Source organism: Orycteropus afer, unplaced genomic scaffold, assembly GCF_000298275.1.
Source record: "Orycteropus afer afer isolate SDZICR_OR568_19922 unplaced genomic scaffold, OryAfe1.0 scaffold00021, whole genome shotgun sequence".
In the NCBI taxonomy this organism is placed as follows: domain Eukaryota; kingdom Metazoa; phylum Chordata; class Mammalia; order Tubulidentata; family Orycteropodidae; genus Orycteropus; species Orycteropus afer.
Window position 1 is genome coordinate 11,055,669 of NW_006921608.1, and position 14,613 is coordinate 11,070,281.

The 14,613-nt window shown below is 41.2% G+C and overlaps 1 protein-coding gene across 1 annotated transcript in view; it reads right to left on the reverse strand.

Annotated features, from left to right (window-relative positions):
• The window catches only part of GRHL2 (grainyhead like transcription factor 2), a 144,610-nt gene that overhangs the window by 101,788 nt on the left and 28,209 nt on the right, over window positions 1-14,613 (reverse strand). Inside the window, exons 5-6 of the mRNA XM_007934814.2 lie at window positions 12,113-12,269; window positions 8,103-8,214 (exon numbers count right to left, since the gene is read on the reverse strand). Of these exons, the coding sequence (XP_007933005.1) occupies window positions 8,103-8,214; window positions 12,113-12,269 (269 nt within the window). The remainder of the gene's footprint in view (window positions 1-8,102; window positions 8,215-12,112; window positions 12,270-14,613) is intronic.

The following is a 14,613-nucleotide window of genomic DNA, read 5'->3' on the forward strand; positions in this document are numbered from 1 at the left end:
AGTATTGCTAATATTTCCATCTCCCCCAACCCTACCCCCTAAAAAGTTTATGCATAGTGCCCAAGAACTACCAACCAGAGCTGACTTCCAGAAGTGCCAAAACAGTCATCAAGGACCCCACCACTCAGATCCCAAAATTTTCTCCAAGTCTGACTGCCTTCGGTTACTCAAATACACCAGTGTCCAGTAGGTGCCTTCGGTTACTCAAATACACCAGTGTCCAGTAAGCACTAACTTAGGGGACAGAATACAGGTGAAGTGAAGGATGACATAGAGGGGAGGGAAAGAATAGAACAATAAAGACAACAATAATATAGGCAATAATAAAGCATCGAATAATAATAATCTCCAACATTCTTGGGTCTTATTATAGTTAGACCACTTACCAGGTTGTAACTTTGGGTAAGACCACTCATCTGTTGGTTTGTCATACTGTAGTGGCATGCATGTTGTATAAGGCTGGAGGCTATGCCACTGGTATTTCAAATACCAGCAGTGTCACCCATGGTGGGCAGGTTTTGGCAGAGCTTCTAGACTAAGACAGACTCGGAAGAAGGAAGGAGCCATCCACTTCTCAAACAATTGTCCAATGAAACCTTATGAATAGCCCTGAAGCACTGTCTGATATATTATTGGAAAACTTTAAGAATAGCCCTGAAACACTGTCCAATATAGTGCCAGAAGATGAGTCCCTCAGGTCAAAAGGCACTCAAAATATGACTAGGGAAGAGCTACCTCCCCAAAGTAGAGCTCACCTTAATGAGGTGGATAGAGTAAAGCTTTCAGGACCTCCATTTGCTGATGTAACAAGACTTGAAATGGGAAGAAACAACTGCAAACATCCATTAATAATTGGAACATGGAATGTACGAAGTATGAATCTTGGAAAATTGGAAGTCATCCAAAATGAAAGAGAACATATAAAGTTCAATATCCTAGGCATTAGTGAGCTGAAAATGGACTCATTTCAGCCATTTTGAATCTGACAACCATATGATTTACTATGCTGGAAATTACAAATTGAAGAGAAATGGTGTGACATTCTTCATCACAAAGAATGTTTCAAGATCTATCCTGAAGTATAATGCTATTAGTGATAAAATAATAGCCATACACCTACAAAGAAGATGAGTTAATACTACTATTATTCAAATTTACACACCAACCACCAAAGCCAAAGATGAGGAACTTGGAGATTTTTACCAACTTCTGCAGTCTGAAATTGACCAAACATGCAATGTAGATGTGTTGATTATTACAGGTGATTGGAATGCAAAAGTTGGAAACAAAGAAGAATCACCAGTAGCTGGGAAATATGGCCTTGGTGATAGAAATGACACCAGATAGAATGATAGAATTTTGTGAGACCAATGACTTACTCATGGCAAATATCTTTCTTCAACAACATAAATGGTGGCTGTACATGTAGACTTTACCAGATGGAATACATAGGAATGAAATCGACTACATCTGTGGAAAGAGGCAATGGAGAAGCTAGTATCTTCAGCCAAAACAAGGCCAGAAGTTGACTGTGGAACAGACCATCAACTGCTTATATGAAAGTTCAAGTTGAAGCTAAAGACAATTAAAGCAAGTCCACGAAAGCCAAAATATGACCTGATTACATCCCATCTGAATTTAGAGACCATCGAAAAATAGATTTGATGAATTGAATGCCCATGACTAAAAACCAGAAGAATTCTGGGATGACATCAAGAACATTATCCATGAAGAAAGCAAAAGGTCATTAAAAAGATGAGAAAAGAAGAAAAGACCAAAATGGCTGTCAGAAGAGACCCTGAAACTTGCCTTCACACAGAAAGTAGCTAAAGTAAATGGAAGAAATGACAAGATAAAAGAGCTGAACAGAGCTCTTTCAAAGAACAGCTGGAGAAGACAAAGTCATTTATTATAATGAAATGTGAAAAGACCTGGAGTTAGAAAACCAAAGGGAGGAACACACTCAGCATTTCTCAAGCAGAAAGAGCTGAAGAAAAAATTCAAGCCTTGAGTTGCAATATTGAAAGATTCTATGGGCAAAATATTGAATGGTGCAGGAAATATTAAAAGAAGATAGAAGGAATACACTGAGTCACTGTGCCAAAAAGAATGGGTTGATGTTCATCTGTTTTGGGAGGTGGCATATGATCAAGAACCAACGGTATTGAAGGAAGAAGTTGAAGCTGCATTGAAGGAATTGGTGAAAAACAAGGCTCCAGCAATTGATGGAATACCCATCTGTTTGTTTCAACAACTAGATGCTGCACTGGAGGCACTTACTTGTGTCAAGAAATTTGGAAGACAGCTATCTGGCCACCTGACTGGAAGATATTTGTATCTGTACCCTTTCCAAAGAAAGGTGATCCCACAGAACATGGAAATTATTGAACAATATCATTAATATCACATGCAAGTAAAATCTTGCTGAAGATAATTCAAAAATGATTGTGGTGATATATTGATAAGAAACTTCCAGAAATGAAAGCTGGATTCAGAAGAAGATGTGGAATGAGGGATATGATGGCTGATGTCAGATGGATCTTGGCTGAAAACAAAGAATACCAGAAAGTCATTTACTTGTATTTTATTGACTATGCCAAAGCATTAGACTGTGTTGGTCATAACAAATTATGGATAATGTTGAGAAGAATGACAATTCCAGAACAGTTAACTGTGCTCATGAGAAAACTGTACATAGATCAGGAGGCTGTCATTCAAACAGAACAAGGGGATACTGCATGGTTTAAAATCAAGAAGGGAGTGTATCAAGGTTGTATTCTTTCCCCATACTTATTCAGTCTGTATGCTGAGCAAATAATCTGAGAAGCTGGACTATATGAAGAATGAGGCATCAGGATTAGAAGAAGATTCATTAACAACCTGTGATATGTGAACGACACAACCATGCTTGCTGAAAGTGAAGATGACTTGAAGTACTTACTGATAAAAATTGAAGACTACAGTGTGCAGTGTGGATTACATCTCATTTCTGTCTTGGAGGAAGTGTAGCCAGAATGCTTCTTGGAAGCAAGAATGGCCAGACTTCATCTCACCTACTTTGGTCATATTGTCAGAGGGAGTATCCCCTGGAGAAAGATATCATGCTTGGTAAAGTGGAGAGTCAACAAAAAAGGGGAAGGCTCTCAATGAGATGGGCTGACACAGTGGCCGCAATGATGGGTTCAGCCATAGCAAGCATTGTGAGGCTGGTGCAAGACAGGGCAGTGTTTCATTCTGTTGTACACAGGATCACTGTGAGTTGGAGTTGACCAGACGGCACCTAACAACAACTTTGGGTATTAATTCTTAATCCCTGGTTGTCTTAGTTTCTAAAGCACAAAATGAGTTGTTTTGAGGCCAAAATGTTGATATGTGAGTTATATGAATTGCTTAGAACACAGGAGGCAGTGAACACGTGCATGGTAGCTGTTAATAAGATACAGTTTTTTCCCTCAAGAGGCGTACATCTGCCACCATAAGAATTTCATTCAGTCTGTCATTCATTTACTCATTCATTAGGATATGTTTATTGACACTCATTATGTGTCAATCCCTGGGCTAAGAACTGGGGCCAGAGTAGAGAACAAAACAGACAAGTGTCTTCTTTGATGGAGTTGAATTTTTAGCAGAAGGGGGAAAAAGCAATAAGATGTATAAGCAAAAAATATAGAACAAGAATATGTTGGGTGATGATAAGTGCTCTAATGTAAAATAAGGGAGATAGAACATGTTAAGGGCACAACATTCAGGTAAGGTGACAGGGAAGATGTCTCTGATAAGGAAACAAAGAAAAGTCTGAAAGAAGGGACAGTGAGTGATCTAAATACCTGTCCAAAGACCATTCCAGACAAAGGGAGTAGCTAGTGCAGGAACAGGCGTGGTGTGATGCAAGAAGAGCCTCACTAGGAACATACTCAAGTCATGAGGCACCTGGACAGCTGAGGCTCAAAGCTCTCTGAGGATCATCCTCCTCCCTAAGGCTCCCAGTGTCCACAGACAGAACTCCTCTGGAGAAACACGGGTCCTCTCATCAGGCAACTGGCACAGTGCTCAGAGAATTAACTATGTAGCTATGGGAGATAAGTGGACAGGCCTCAAAGAGCTACTGACAACATAGTTGACGTAAGTTTCTGCGTGGAAAGGCATAACAAGGTATAAGACTCAGCAGGACAATCCTTGAGCATGAGTGCCACAGAGATTCCAGAGAAAGTAGACACACCAGGAGGTGAAGCTGGATTGCTTTTCTGCTGGTGGAGGCCTGAATGGAGGCACACCACCCCAGCGCAGGGCTGGTTATCCTGGGCACCCAGAAAACGTGAAGAAAAATGGCACATGGCCATGCAAACTGAATTGTGTCATGTATAATTTGAGGAGGTGGGTGGTTGCCCTAATGCCCACCATAGATTCCAGGGACCACCAGTTATGAACCTCTGCTTTAGCTAAAGAGACCTCATCTTGACCTCCAACTCTAGCTTCAACCTGGATGGGTCAGTTGAAGTTTCTGACCAGACAGGAATTCACACTTGCTGAAGATTTGGGAACAGCAACCCTAAGTCCTACCTTTAACCTCCAGCTTCTTGGAGGTTTTGATAAAGAAATATAGTGAGTAATTTTGGATTCTTCCTTCTCTTTTTGAGAAAACAATGTCCTCAACCAGAACTAGCAAATGTATAGCACTTCCACCTCCCTTCACCTTAAAGGCCTTGATCACCCTCCACGGTACTACTGGTTGTGGTCCTATAAACATTCTCAACACAGCACTGCAGAGTCCCGCCCAATGGTGCACAGGTCCAAATGCATATGCTGCTCCAGGCCCTTTCTCCTTCATATGCAAACATGGTGCTAATGACCCACTGGCAGGGGAATACATGGTTTTGTTGCAGAAGAACAGTAGAATAATGAATTACATACTGTTTTTTGCATATTCCCTCACCCCATGAGAGCAGCTGGCAGGTGGCTAGCTGAAGTTAGGGGTACAGACTGTGCTCAGAAAATGTATTGTCTGTTTGAAGCTAAAGGGACTTATTTAATGCCTTGGTCTCAGGGTCAAAGCATGTAGCCCTATTAGCCACATTTCTACTTAGCAAAAGTCACAAATCTCAAAGACAAAGCATGTGTGTGTGTGTGTGTGTGTGTGTGTGTGTAGGGTTACATGAAGGAGAAGAGTTTGAAGGGAAGAGATGATAAAGAAGGCAGATGAGATCTGAAGTCTTACAAGATCTGAGAAATCATTCTGGTCCAAAAACAAATAAACCCTGCAACAATATCAAAGTTGAATTGACAAGTATGCCAGTAAAGTTCTTTTATCATTTGCCTTAATTGGACCTAGTCCATATTTCTATTTAACTGCTGCTCTCATTTTCTTGGGTCATAATTATAAGGCTAAATTCCCAAATAAAATAAAATTGTTCCTCTGTTCTATGCAGATTGGCTACAAAGCAGGTTAAGGCAAGTATCATCAAATGCCTGGTCCTAGTCAACTAGCTCCAGAGGTCCAGTATATTGAGCTGAGTTTTGAAGCCTGTTCTTATCCCAACTCTTGCACTAATTCTCCATGGACAAATCACGTGAGAGGGAATGAGGGGAAGTAGAGTGTGGATGAACCGCTGCAGACCTTGGTTTCTTTGTTTATAAAACAAATAAATATATTTGACTGGTTAATAAAAAGGGTGTGTGAGTGTATGTGAGAAGGAGTGTGGTAGAGGAGGAGTGGCTTCGCCATTTTAGAATATAAACCAGTACAGGTCTACCTCATTTTATTGGGCTTCATTTCATTGTGCTTTGCAGATAGTGTGTTTTTTTTTTTTATAAATTGAAGGTTTATGGCAACCCTGTGTCAAGCCAGTCTCTTGGCACTATTTTTCCAATAGCCAGTGCTTCGTGTCTGTGTGTCACATTTTGATAATTCTCACACTATTTCACACTTTTGATAATTCTCACACTATTTCACACTTTTTCATAATGTTGTTGCATACTTAATAGACTACAGTATAGTGTAAACATAACTTTTACATACACTGGGAAGAAAAAAATTTATTGGGGTGGGTTGGAACCGAGCCCTCAATATCTCTGAGGTATTCCTGTATAGTTTCAATGTGCTCAAAAGTTGAGTCTCTAACCTTAACCTAGGCACCTTTCTGCCACTGGTCAGAGGGCTCTTGGAAAGAACAAGGTGGAAGGTTTAAACAAATCTATCATTGCAGTGAGTAAGAAATCAAAAAAAAACCTTCCTTTTAATGACCCAGTAATACCTTCTGTCATCCAACACAATGGGAGCCTTTGCTTTACCTACACTCCTTGGAACCACAGCCTCTTGGTCTACCATATGGGGTAATAAAGCCTACAAATGAGAAACCACTCATTTCTTATGGACAAAAAGTATTAAGTGTTAAAATTACTTACAAACACATGTCACTGTCTGTGTTCCTAGCTCTTAGAAACTTTAAGATTCAGTCTCTGCGCTGCCCTGTTTTGTTCTGTATCTCTCAGAGGTGGACTCCTGCAAATCACATTTTCTGGGGTGCTGTGCCCTCTGGTTTCGGGTTACACGGGGCCAATGGGAAGCACGGGCAGGAGAGTGGAAGGCAGGAAGCCAGGCCACGTCTCCTCCTCTCTCGGCACTGAGAGATGCCTCTGACAGTGACTCCTCCCATCTGAAAGCTGCTCCCACTGTAGTCCCAGCTCCTCCGGGGGCAGCCTCACCGTGCTCTAAACTCCGTCCAAGTGGTTCCTACTACAGCCCCTCCTCCTTTTGTCCCTTCAGTCCTGCAGATGATAACCACAGGTTCCTGCCATTTCTCGTCTCTGGATTGCCTCACTGTGCCTTTAGCCCTTCTAATCTTTGCAATGAATTCCTTCCATCGAGCTACTTGGCATGGGCTCTGTTTCCCTGACTAGACCCTAAGTGCTGACCATACAGGTGACTACCAACGTCTAGAGAACAGACATCATGGTTAAGAGAATACAGACTGCAGACAATGTGCTTGGCAGGTCCATCCCTTCTCTATTGGCAGAAAAATTTGGTCTCCCAAATGCTTTTGGTCACCTGGCCACCTAGTACTATGTGTACCAGGCATGTGTTGGAGGAGAAGAAGCATTGGATGGAGAACTAGTGACTAAAGTTTACTATCTATTCATGTGACCTTCACCATGTCCCTTAGAGTGGCATGTGCCTGCCTGAGTTTACTCATGTCACAGGGTTAACAGTTCTTCTCACTTGCCTGCCTACCTACGAGGCTCAAACATAAGAGAGCATGGAAACATGTTCTAAAAACACAAAGGATCCTTGTAGATTGTGGTAGTTAATGTTATGTGTCAACTTGGTTGGGCCTGGTTTATAGTTATTCCCCATGATGAGATTGATAATCAGCTCCATGGTAGAATCTGCTACAAGCAGATGAGTAGCTGCTTTAGGGATGTGGTCTACTCCCAGTATAGAAGGAGAAGCTTTAGGAATGGGCTGCAGCTTTTTGGCACCTTGGAGCCTGTGTGTAGCTGAGTTGTCATCTAGCAGCCTGTCATGCTGTCTTTCAATCTTGGGACTCTGATGGACTGGAATCAGTGGCCTGGCATGTGGTTTGGTAACATTGGGACTGTGCCTTTCTACTTGCCAACTTTGGGTTTGTCAGCCTCAGCAGCCAGCAGCTGCCTGAGTGAAGAAAGCCTTCAGCTTCAGCAGGCCAGGAGCAAGAGGCTGAGCTGAAGCCCAAGGTCAAGGGGTTTTCACCCAGCCCCAGAGCCTGGCGCTTTGAGCTCACACTTCTAGCCTCTTAAACTGTAAGAAAATAAATTCCTGTTTGCTCAAGCTATCCATCTGTTGTATTTTTCTGAAAGTGGCACCAGGTAACAAAAACATGTATCTAAATATGTATCCATTACTATGTGACACAAAGTTGAGTTCCATGGAAAAGAATATGCTTTTCTCTTGGCTTAGCCCAATTTTGATTTTCAACCTGGTTTGAACTAAATATGTTTACATGAAAAGTGCACAGACTAGCCTGGCACATCCCAAGAGTGATGTGGATGCTCACTGTGACTCCTGGGCTGGACCCCTTTGGCTTCACGACAACATTTCACTTCGTCAAAGACTGTAGCCCACTTACCAATGTCGAGGACCCTCTGCTTCGCTGTGTGCTGCCGGGAGTGCCAGTACTTCCAGTATTTCAGCTGTTCGTCTCGGTTTTTGTCTTCACTGAAGACCACCATCACCACACTCTGCAGAGGGGAAAGTAAATTATAGACTCACTTTCTGTTCAGCCCCGGTTGTCTCCAACAGTCTCCCGTTCTGGAAGCTCTGCTTGAGGTGTGCTTCTGTAGTGCTGCTTTTTACTCCATTGTAGGGTTTGTTTGGTCTTAAAATGGGCCCACTTAAAAACTGATTTGGAATTAAGTATATCATAGAGAAAGGAGTTCTGGTAGCATAGTGCCTAAGGCACTTGACTGCTAACCAGAAGGCTGGCGGTTCAAACCCACCAGCCACTCCTCGGAAGGAAGATGGGGCAATCTACTTCCGTAGTGATACAGCCTCAGAAACCCAAGGAGGGGTCGCTATGAGTCGGGGCCGACTCGATGGCACATAACAACAGCAACATATCATAGAGAAAAAGAGGATTCTCTATCATTTTTACCACTGAAGTCATAAACAACAGGATTGACCAGTTAAATTACCAGCAAATTAGTTATTTTGCAAGGTGAGCAGAAAATTAAAAAAAAAAGAAAAAAAGAAAAAATTTTTTCCCCTCGTATCAGAAACAAGCACATTTTTTTGAAATTTCATATCTTTAAACAGAACTCGGCACCATTTGTAAGGAAGCGAACATCCGTGTCTGGTCTAATGAAGGGCCTCAGGCTGGAATAGTGGAAGGAAAGAGGGAAATACTAAAAGACGAATATAGCTCTAAACCACAGATATCTCACATACCAAAAAATACAAGGTCAGCTACGGTTTATTTAAATATAATGTGGGTATACTTTAAACATTAACCTGAGATGCTAATTATATCTTGTAGAAATAAGAATCCAATTTGAATAATACTAGTATGTGAAATGTTACAGAGAAGCTCTTAGGGATTAATCAAACCAAACCAAACCTCACCGCTGTGGAGTCTAATAGACTCATAGCAACCCCTCCTTGGGTTTCCGAGGTGGGATCTCTATGGAAGTAGATTGCCCAACCTTCCTTCGGAGAAGTAGCTGGTGGGTTTGAACCACCAGCCTTCTCGTTAGCAGTCATGTGCCTTAGGCACTATGTCACCTGAGCTCTCCTTAAGGATTAAGAACAGCAAAATATTCTTCTGGAATAGTAGGAAGGTAAGTGACTAGGCAGTGTCTTGGATATGGAGTGAAAATGACAGAGTTGTACTCAAACTACTTTGCAGTTATACACCTTCTTATTATTCAAGAATATTTTGTTGACTCTCAATCCTTAGGAACTTCTGTTCTGTAGCGTTTCACACTTAATTAGTTACAATGTCTTCCCATCTGACTTCAAACTCATTGAGGACAGGGATAACGTGTTTGTTCGCCAAGGTGTCCCTGGTGTTAACAAATAATAGACAACGTATGCATCCTTGTTGTAGACTGTGAATTCAATGGCTAGCTCAGTCCATGTGTCACTCTTAATGCGAGCTAACATCCATTACATAAGAAAGCTGATGTTTGTCAGAAAACCTAGTTTAGAAGCATGCATCTGTGTTATTCAAATGAGCAAGCAGCCATGACCTTTAACTACAAGCAAGGAAAACCATTGACTGTGCTGTTGAAATTACGAGCTCAGCCATCTCTTCACTCTCCCCTGACTTCTAACTTTTCTGTTTAAAAGTTTATGGTTAACATAATTAATGTCACCAAATCATACACGGGAAAAATGTTGAAATGGTAAATGTTTTGCTATACATATATTTTTTAACACAATAAAAAAAAAAATTTTTTAAGTTTACTAGGTTTAATTCAGAGGAGCTCTGGTGGTGCGATGTTTAAAGCATTTGGCTGCTAACCAGTGGTTCGAACCCACCAGATTCTCTGCGGGAGAAAAATGAGCCAGTCTGCTTCCATAAAAATTTACAGCCTTAGAAACCCTATGGGCAGGCCTATACCCAATAAGGTTGCTATGAGTTGGAATAGACTCAGTGAGTGTGGGTTTGATTGGGTTTTGGTTGTTTGTTTCTGTCTGCTTCAAAATAAAAATAGCCTTGAAGCATTTTTTCCCCCTAGTAAATGAGTCATTAAGCATAAATAATGGCATTCTCTTGGTTGGAAATGTATTTCTTCAGTGATTTAAAAAAAAAAAAAAAGACAGTTTGAAACTGCTATTACCAAGCTTATATGCTTCAATTCAGGATTACACAGTTTCCAGAAAATGCTAGTAAATTCCAAGAGCCAAGAAGTAAGAAAGATCTACTCTGAGAGACGCCATCTTATACTCCAAACCAAACCCATTGCCATCCACTCGATTCCAACTCAGAGAGTGTTAAAGTCTTTATGAGAAGAGAGGCTCCTCATTTTAACCGAAATGTAACACAAAGAAATAAACTCTCCAGATTATATTATATTATAATATTTCAACAAAGTGGCTAGAATATACATCCAGAAGTGGACCCTACACTAAAATTCCTTTACCTTTCAGCCCTCCAAACTACTTAACAGAGTGCACTTTAGTGCTTAAGAGAGTGAGTTCTGGAAATTTCTGTCTGGATATATCCTGATTCTCTCAGGTCTTAGCTATGTAACTTTGGCCAATGACTGGCTTCTAAAAGTCCAAGTTTCCTCATCTGTAAGATTATAAAAACAATACTGCCTATTCCGTAAGGTTGTTATTAGTTTCAACTGGGTGACTAGATATATGGTGTTTAGCACAGTGTCTGTCACCTAGAAGGCAATAAATACTGGTTATTTTGTAGTTCTCATTATTATTATTTTGCATACCCTCCACTACAGCTGACGCACCAGGACTGGAACACATCAACTCTCCTGGCAGGCACACACAGTACACTGGGCATCTTTCCACCTGCACAGGATTCAACTTTTTGTAGGACATTAGCCTCACATCAGCTGCTCTGCCTCTGATGTGGGACTACCTTGGAGAGAAGAGGGCCTGCTGGACATAGAAAACAGGAGCAATCCTTCCTTTGTCTTTCTCATTGAAACAAAGCCAGAAAGCCTAGCTAATTTGGAGATTACCAGCGCAATTTTCCCTAAAGCTGGGATCAGGCAAGCAGACCTGCCTGGGTGTTCTTTCTCTTCTATCTCATGTGTTCATTTGTCATAGGAACCTGTGATTGGTGGCACATTCAGCAATCTTGTGCCCTAGGCACACCACTGTGCCCCTCTCCAAGTGTTTGAAGAGTTTGGGAGGAGGTAACTGCATACAATAAGGTGGGGAAGGCACCACGGGCACAGTAGCATAAATCATTTTACAAAGAGCCAGGAGAGTCCTTCAGGTCCTTTTCAGATCTCTGCTATAATTTTCCTTTTCAGAAACGACGGATTACCAGTTCCCTCCCATCTTGGCAGCAGCAAGAATGCCAGAAGCTGGCAGCTTTCCAGGACAGTGAGCTAGGGCTCCAGTTTCATTTCCCACAATTGGGACTAACATGCATGAATCTGAAAATTCCTCCAAGTCCCTGCTGATAGAGATCATGCCTCATCCCTTGAATACTAAGTAAGCACTGGGCTGCAGAAGGCCTTTCAACAAAGGTGTGAAGGCCCAGGAACACAGAATGAATGGCATTCTCTTTAGAGAGGGGAGCAGCAGCTCTTTCCTGCCATGAATATGTCCTGACTTATAGAGTCACTTACTTACAAAATTAAGATCAGTTGATTGAAAACAACAAGTAGGTAACACATAGGCAATGACTAAAGCAAAAAAAAAAAAAAAAATCCTTGGATAAAGTCAGAGAGCATGTTCCAAACACGTCCCTTCCCTGGGGTTTATTGGTTACTGATTAAAATGATAAACAAGAAGCCAATACGTTCTCTTGCTCCAACCCTCTGACATTTGTTCTAGAATGATTTAGTTTGGATTTTCTTCTTCTGTACTGTTCCACAAAGGCTGTGAGGTACCAAATCCATTTATCTAATCCCTCTGTATTTAACTGAGCAATGGAGCCCATACCCTGACTTTGCTGATTGGGTGTCTGAAGCATTTGTTGTCTCCAGTCTCGCTGAGCGTTATGGCATAGAATTGCCCTTTGTTGAGGTAGGTCATAGGGCCCTCCCCTTGCTTCTGACGGAGAGATTTGGTGGCTTCCAGGGTGTACTGAAATGTGCCACTGTGAACAGAAAACAAAGAGTGGTCAGATTCACTCACTTGAACATTCTTGCCTTCCCAATCAATTTCACATCAACAATATTTTATATAAATATTATTATATTTTATATTATATTAACCAAAATTTATACTCTATTTTAGAGACAAAATACAACATATGGCAAAAGAAATGAGATTGGACCAAAGGTCATTTCTAGTACACTGTATACAACATTTGTAATAGTGGCCCATAACACCTTATGCACAGGGAGACAGCTTAGGGGGCAGGGGCAGATTAGGGGGCAGAGTATGGAGGGATGGACACTGGGAAGTGGTACCTTGGGGAGGAAATTGGAGGGGAGCTGTTGCATTGTGGTAAATTGTGGTCAATGACATGAGACAAAGTATATGTGAACTGCTGTATCGAGAGTGAATTTGCTCTGTAAATCTTCACCCAAATCTAAATAAGATAAAATTAAAAAAAAAAAAAATAGTGGCCCATAAAGCAGATGGTTTAGAGGGGGAGAAGGTCCTTGATGTTCCTGGCTGCTGCGTAAGGCTGAGCCTGCAGAACCTCTATGAGCTCTCAGCTGGCATTGGTCAATGCTGGAGGTGTAAAAATGGACAGCATCTGCCATTTTTATCATAGCAACAAACTAACTGCATGAAATGCTATTGTTCAATCCATATATACACCTAACCTTCTTTTAGTCTAATCAAAGTGTTTGGGAGCTCTGGTAGCATAGAGGCTAAGACACTTGCCTGCTAACCAGACGGCTGGTGGTTCAAACCCACCAGCCACTCCTTGGAAGGAAGGTTGGGCAATCCTACTTCCGTAGTGATACTGCCTTGGAAACCCAAGGAGGGGTCGCTATGAGTCGGGGCCGACTCGACGGCACATAACAACAACAACAACATATCTCACCTTAGAATATTTCAAACTGTGAAAATCCCAAAATCAAACATCTATTACTGAGTTCCTAGTTCAATACAAAGAGTGTTTTGGGGTTTTATTTGTTTGTTTTCAAGCCTGCAGAAAAACTCATGACAGGGTTGATCTAAATCAGGGGTTTGTAAATGACCCATGGGACAAATCTGGCCTGTACCAATATTTGTAAATAAAGTTGTATTGGAACACAGCTCCACTCACTTGTTTATGCATTGCCAATTGGTATTGTCTCTGGCTACTTTTGGACTACTTCTGCAAAGTTGTGGCAGAGAATGTATGACATGTAACACATATTTACCACCTAGCCCATTACAGACAAGTTCATGGAACTCTAACACATTTGAAATATGATTTAATTTACAAAATAAAAACACTGATTTACCTAATTTTGAAGGATATATTAATTATTTAAAATAAGCAATCACTTTTTAACATTCTCATCTCAAAACTCTTTCTGTGTGCTTCGTTGCTACAGATGTCACAATGACGACCCACTAACAAATGTTCTATGTGTTTCCTGAACCTTCAGAAACTCTTCATTGGGGCCATCTATGTTTTTAGCTCTTTAATTGCGTCTTCTTTGAAAGTTGAATGTAAAGGTGACTCAAAGTTTTTGAATGCCCTACTTTGGAGTTTACAAACTACTCTTGCTTTTTTTTTTCTTAATATTTCTATGACGTTTGATTCTTTTTAACTTTGTTAACGAGGAAAAAATGTTGAAGGGCAAAATGATGCTCGTCTTTGATGATAAAAATCTTAGGCTTCAAACAATAAATAAGCAAATTTCAGAAATGCTTCTTAGTACAAGATAGGAAATAAATCATTCAAGACAGAACCAATTCCCTTGTCATTTCACATGAAAAGGCAATTTCAAGGTAGTATGATTGTAATTTTAGAGCTGGAGAGGATATTAGGAAACACCCAGACCAGTGTCCCTAACTAGTTTTGGGCACAAATTGCTTTAAAGATGTGAAGAAAATGATGAACCCTCCTCCCGGAAAAATGCACATGTCAACCTAAGTGATTTTGAATATAATTTCAGGGGTTTGTGTTCCCCAAGCCTATCCAGGAGTGGAACCTTGATGTGGTCCATTTCTGTCATTTCCCAGCTGAGGGGAAGCTGAGCTTTGCTCACTCCACTGGCAGTGACAGCAACAGAAAGAGAAGCCAGGTCACATGAGAGGTAGGTGATGCTCGTTTCTTGGGTCTGAGAGTTGATTACATGGCGATCTGGACTTATACCATGCAAATTATATATGCATCCCATATTTTAGAAGAGGTTTGGAATTTTATTCTCCTTTCAACCCCCACTCAAGTTCTCATGAGGATGATCTGGGGAGGATGACAGAGGAGCCTGAGAAGGGAACAAGTCCCTGAAGGAGGAGGGCATCAGGTAAACACAGAAAGAACAGAAGAG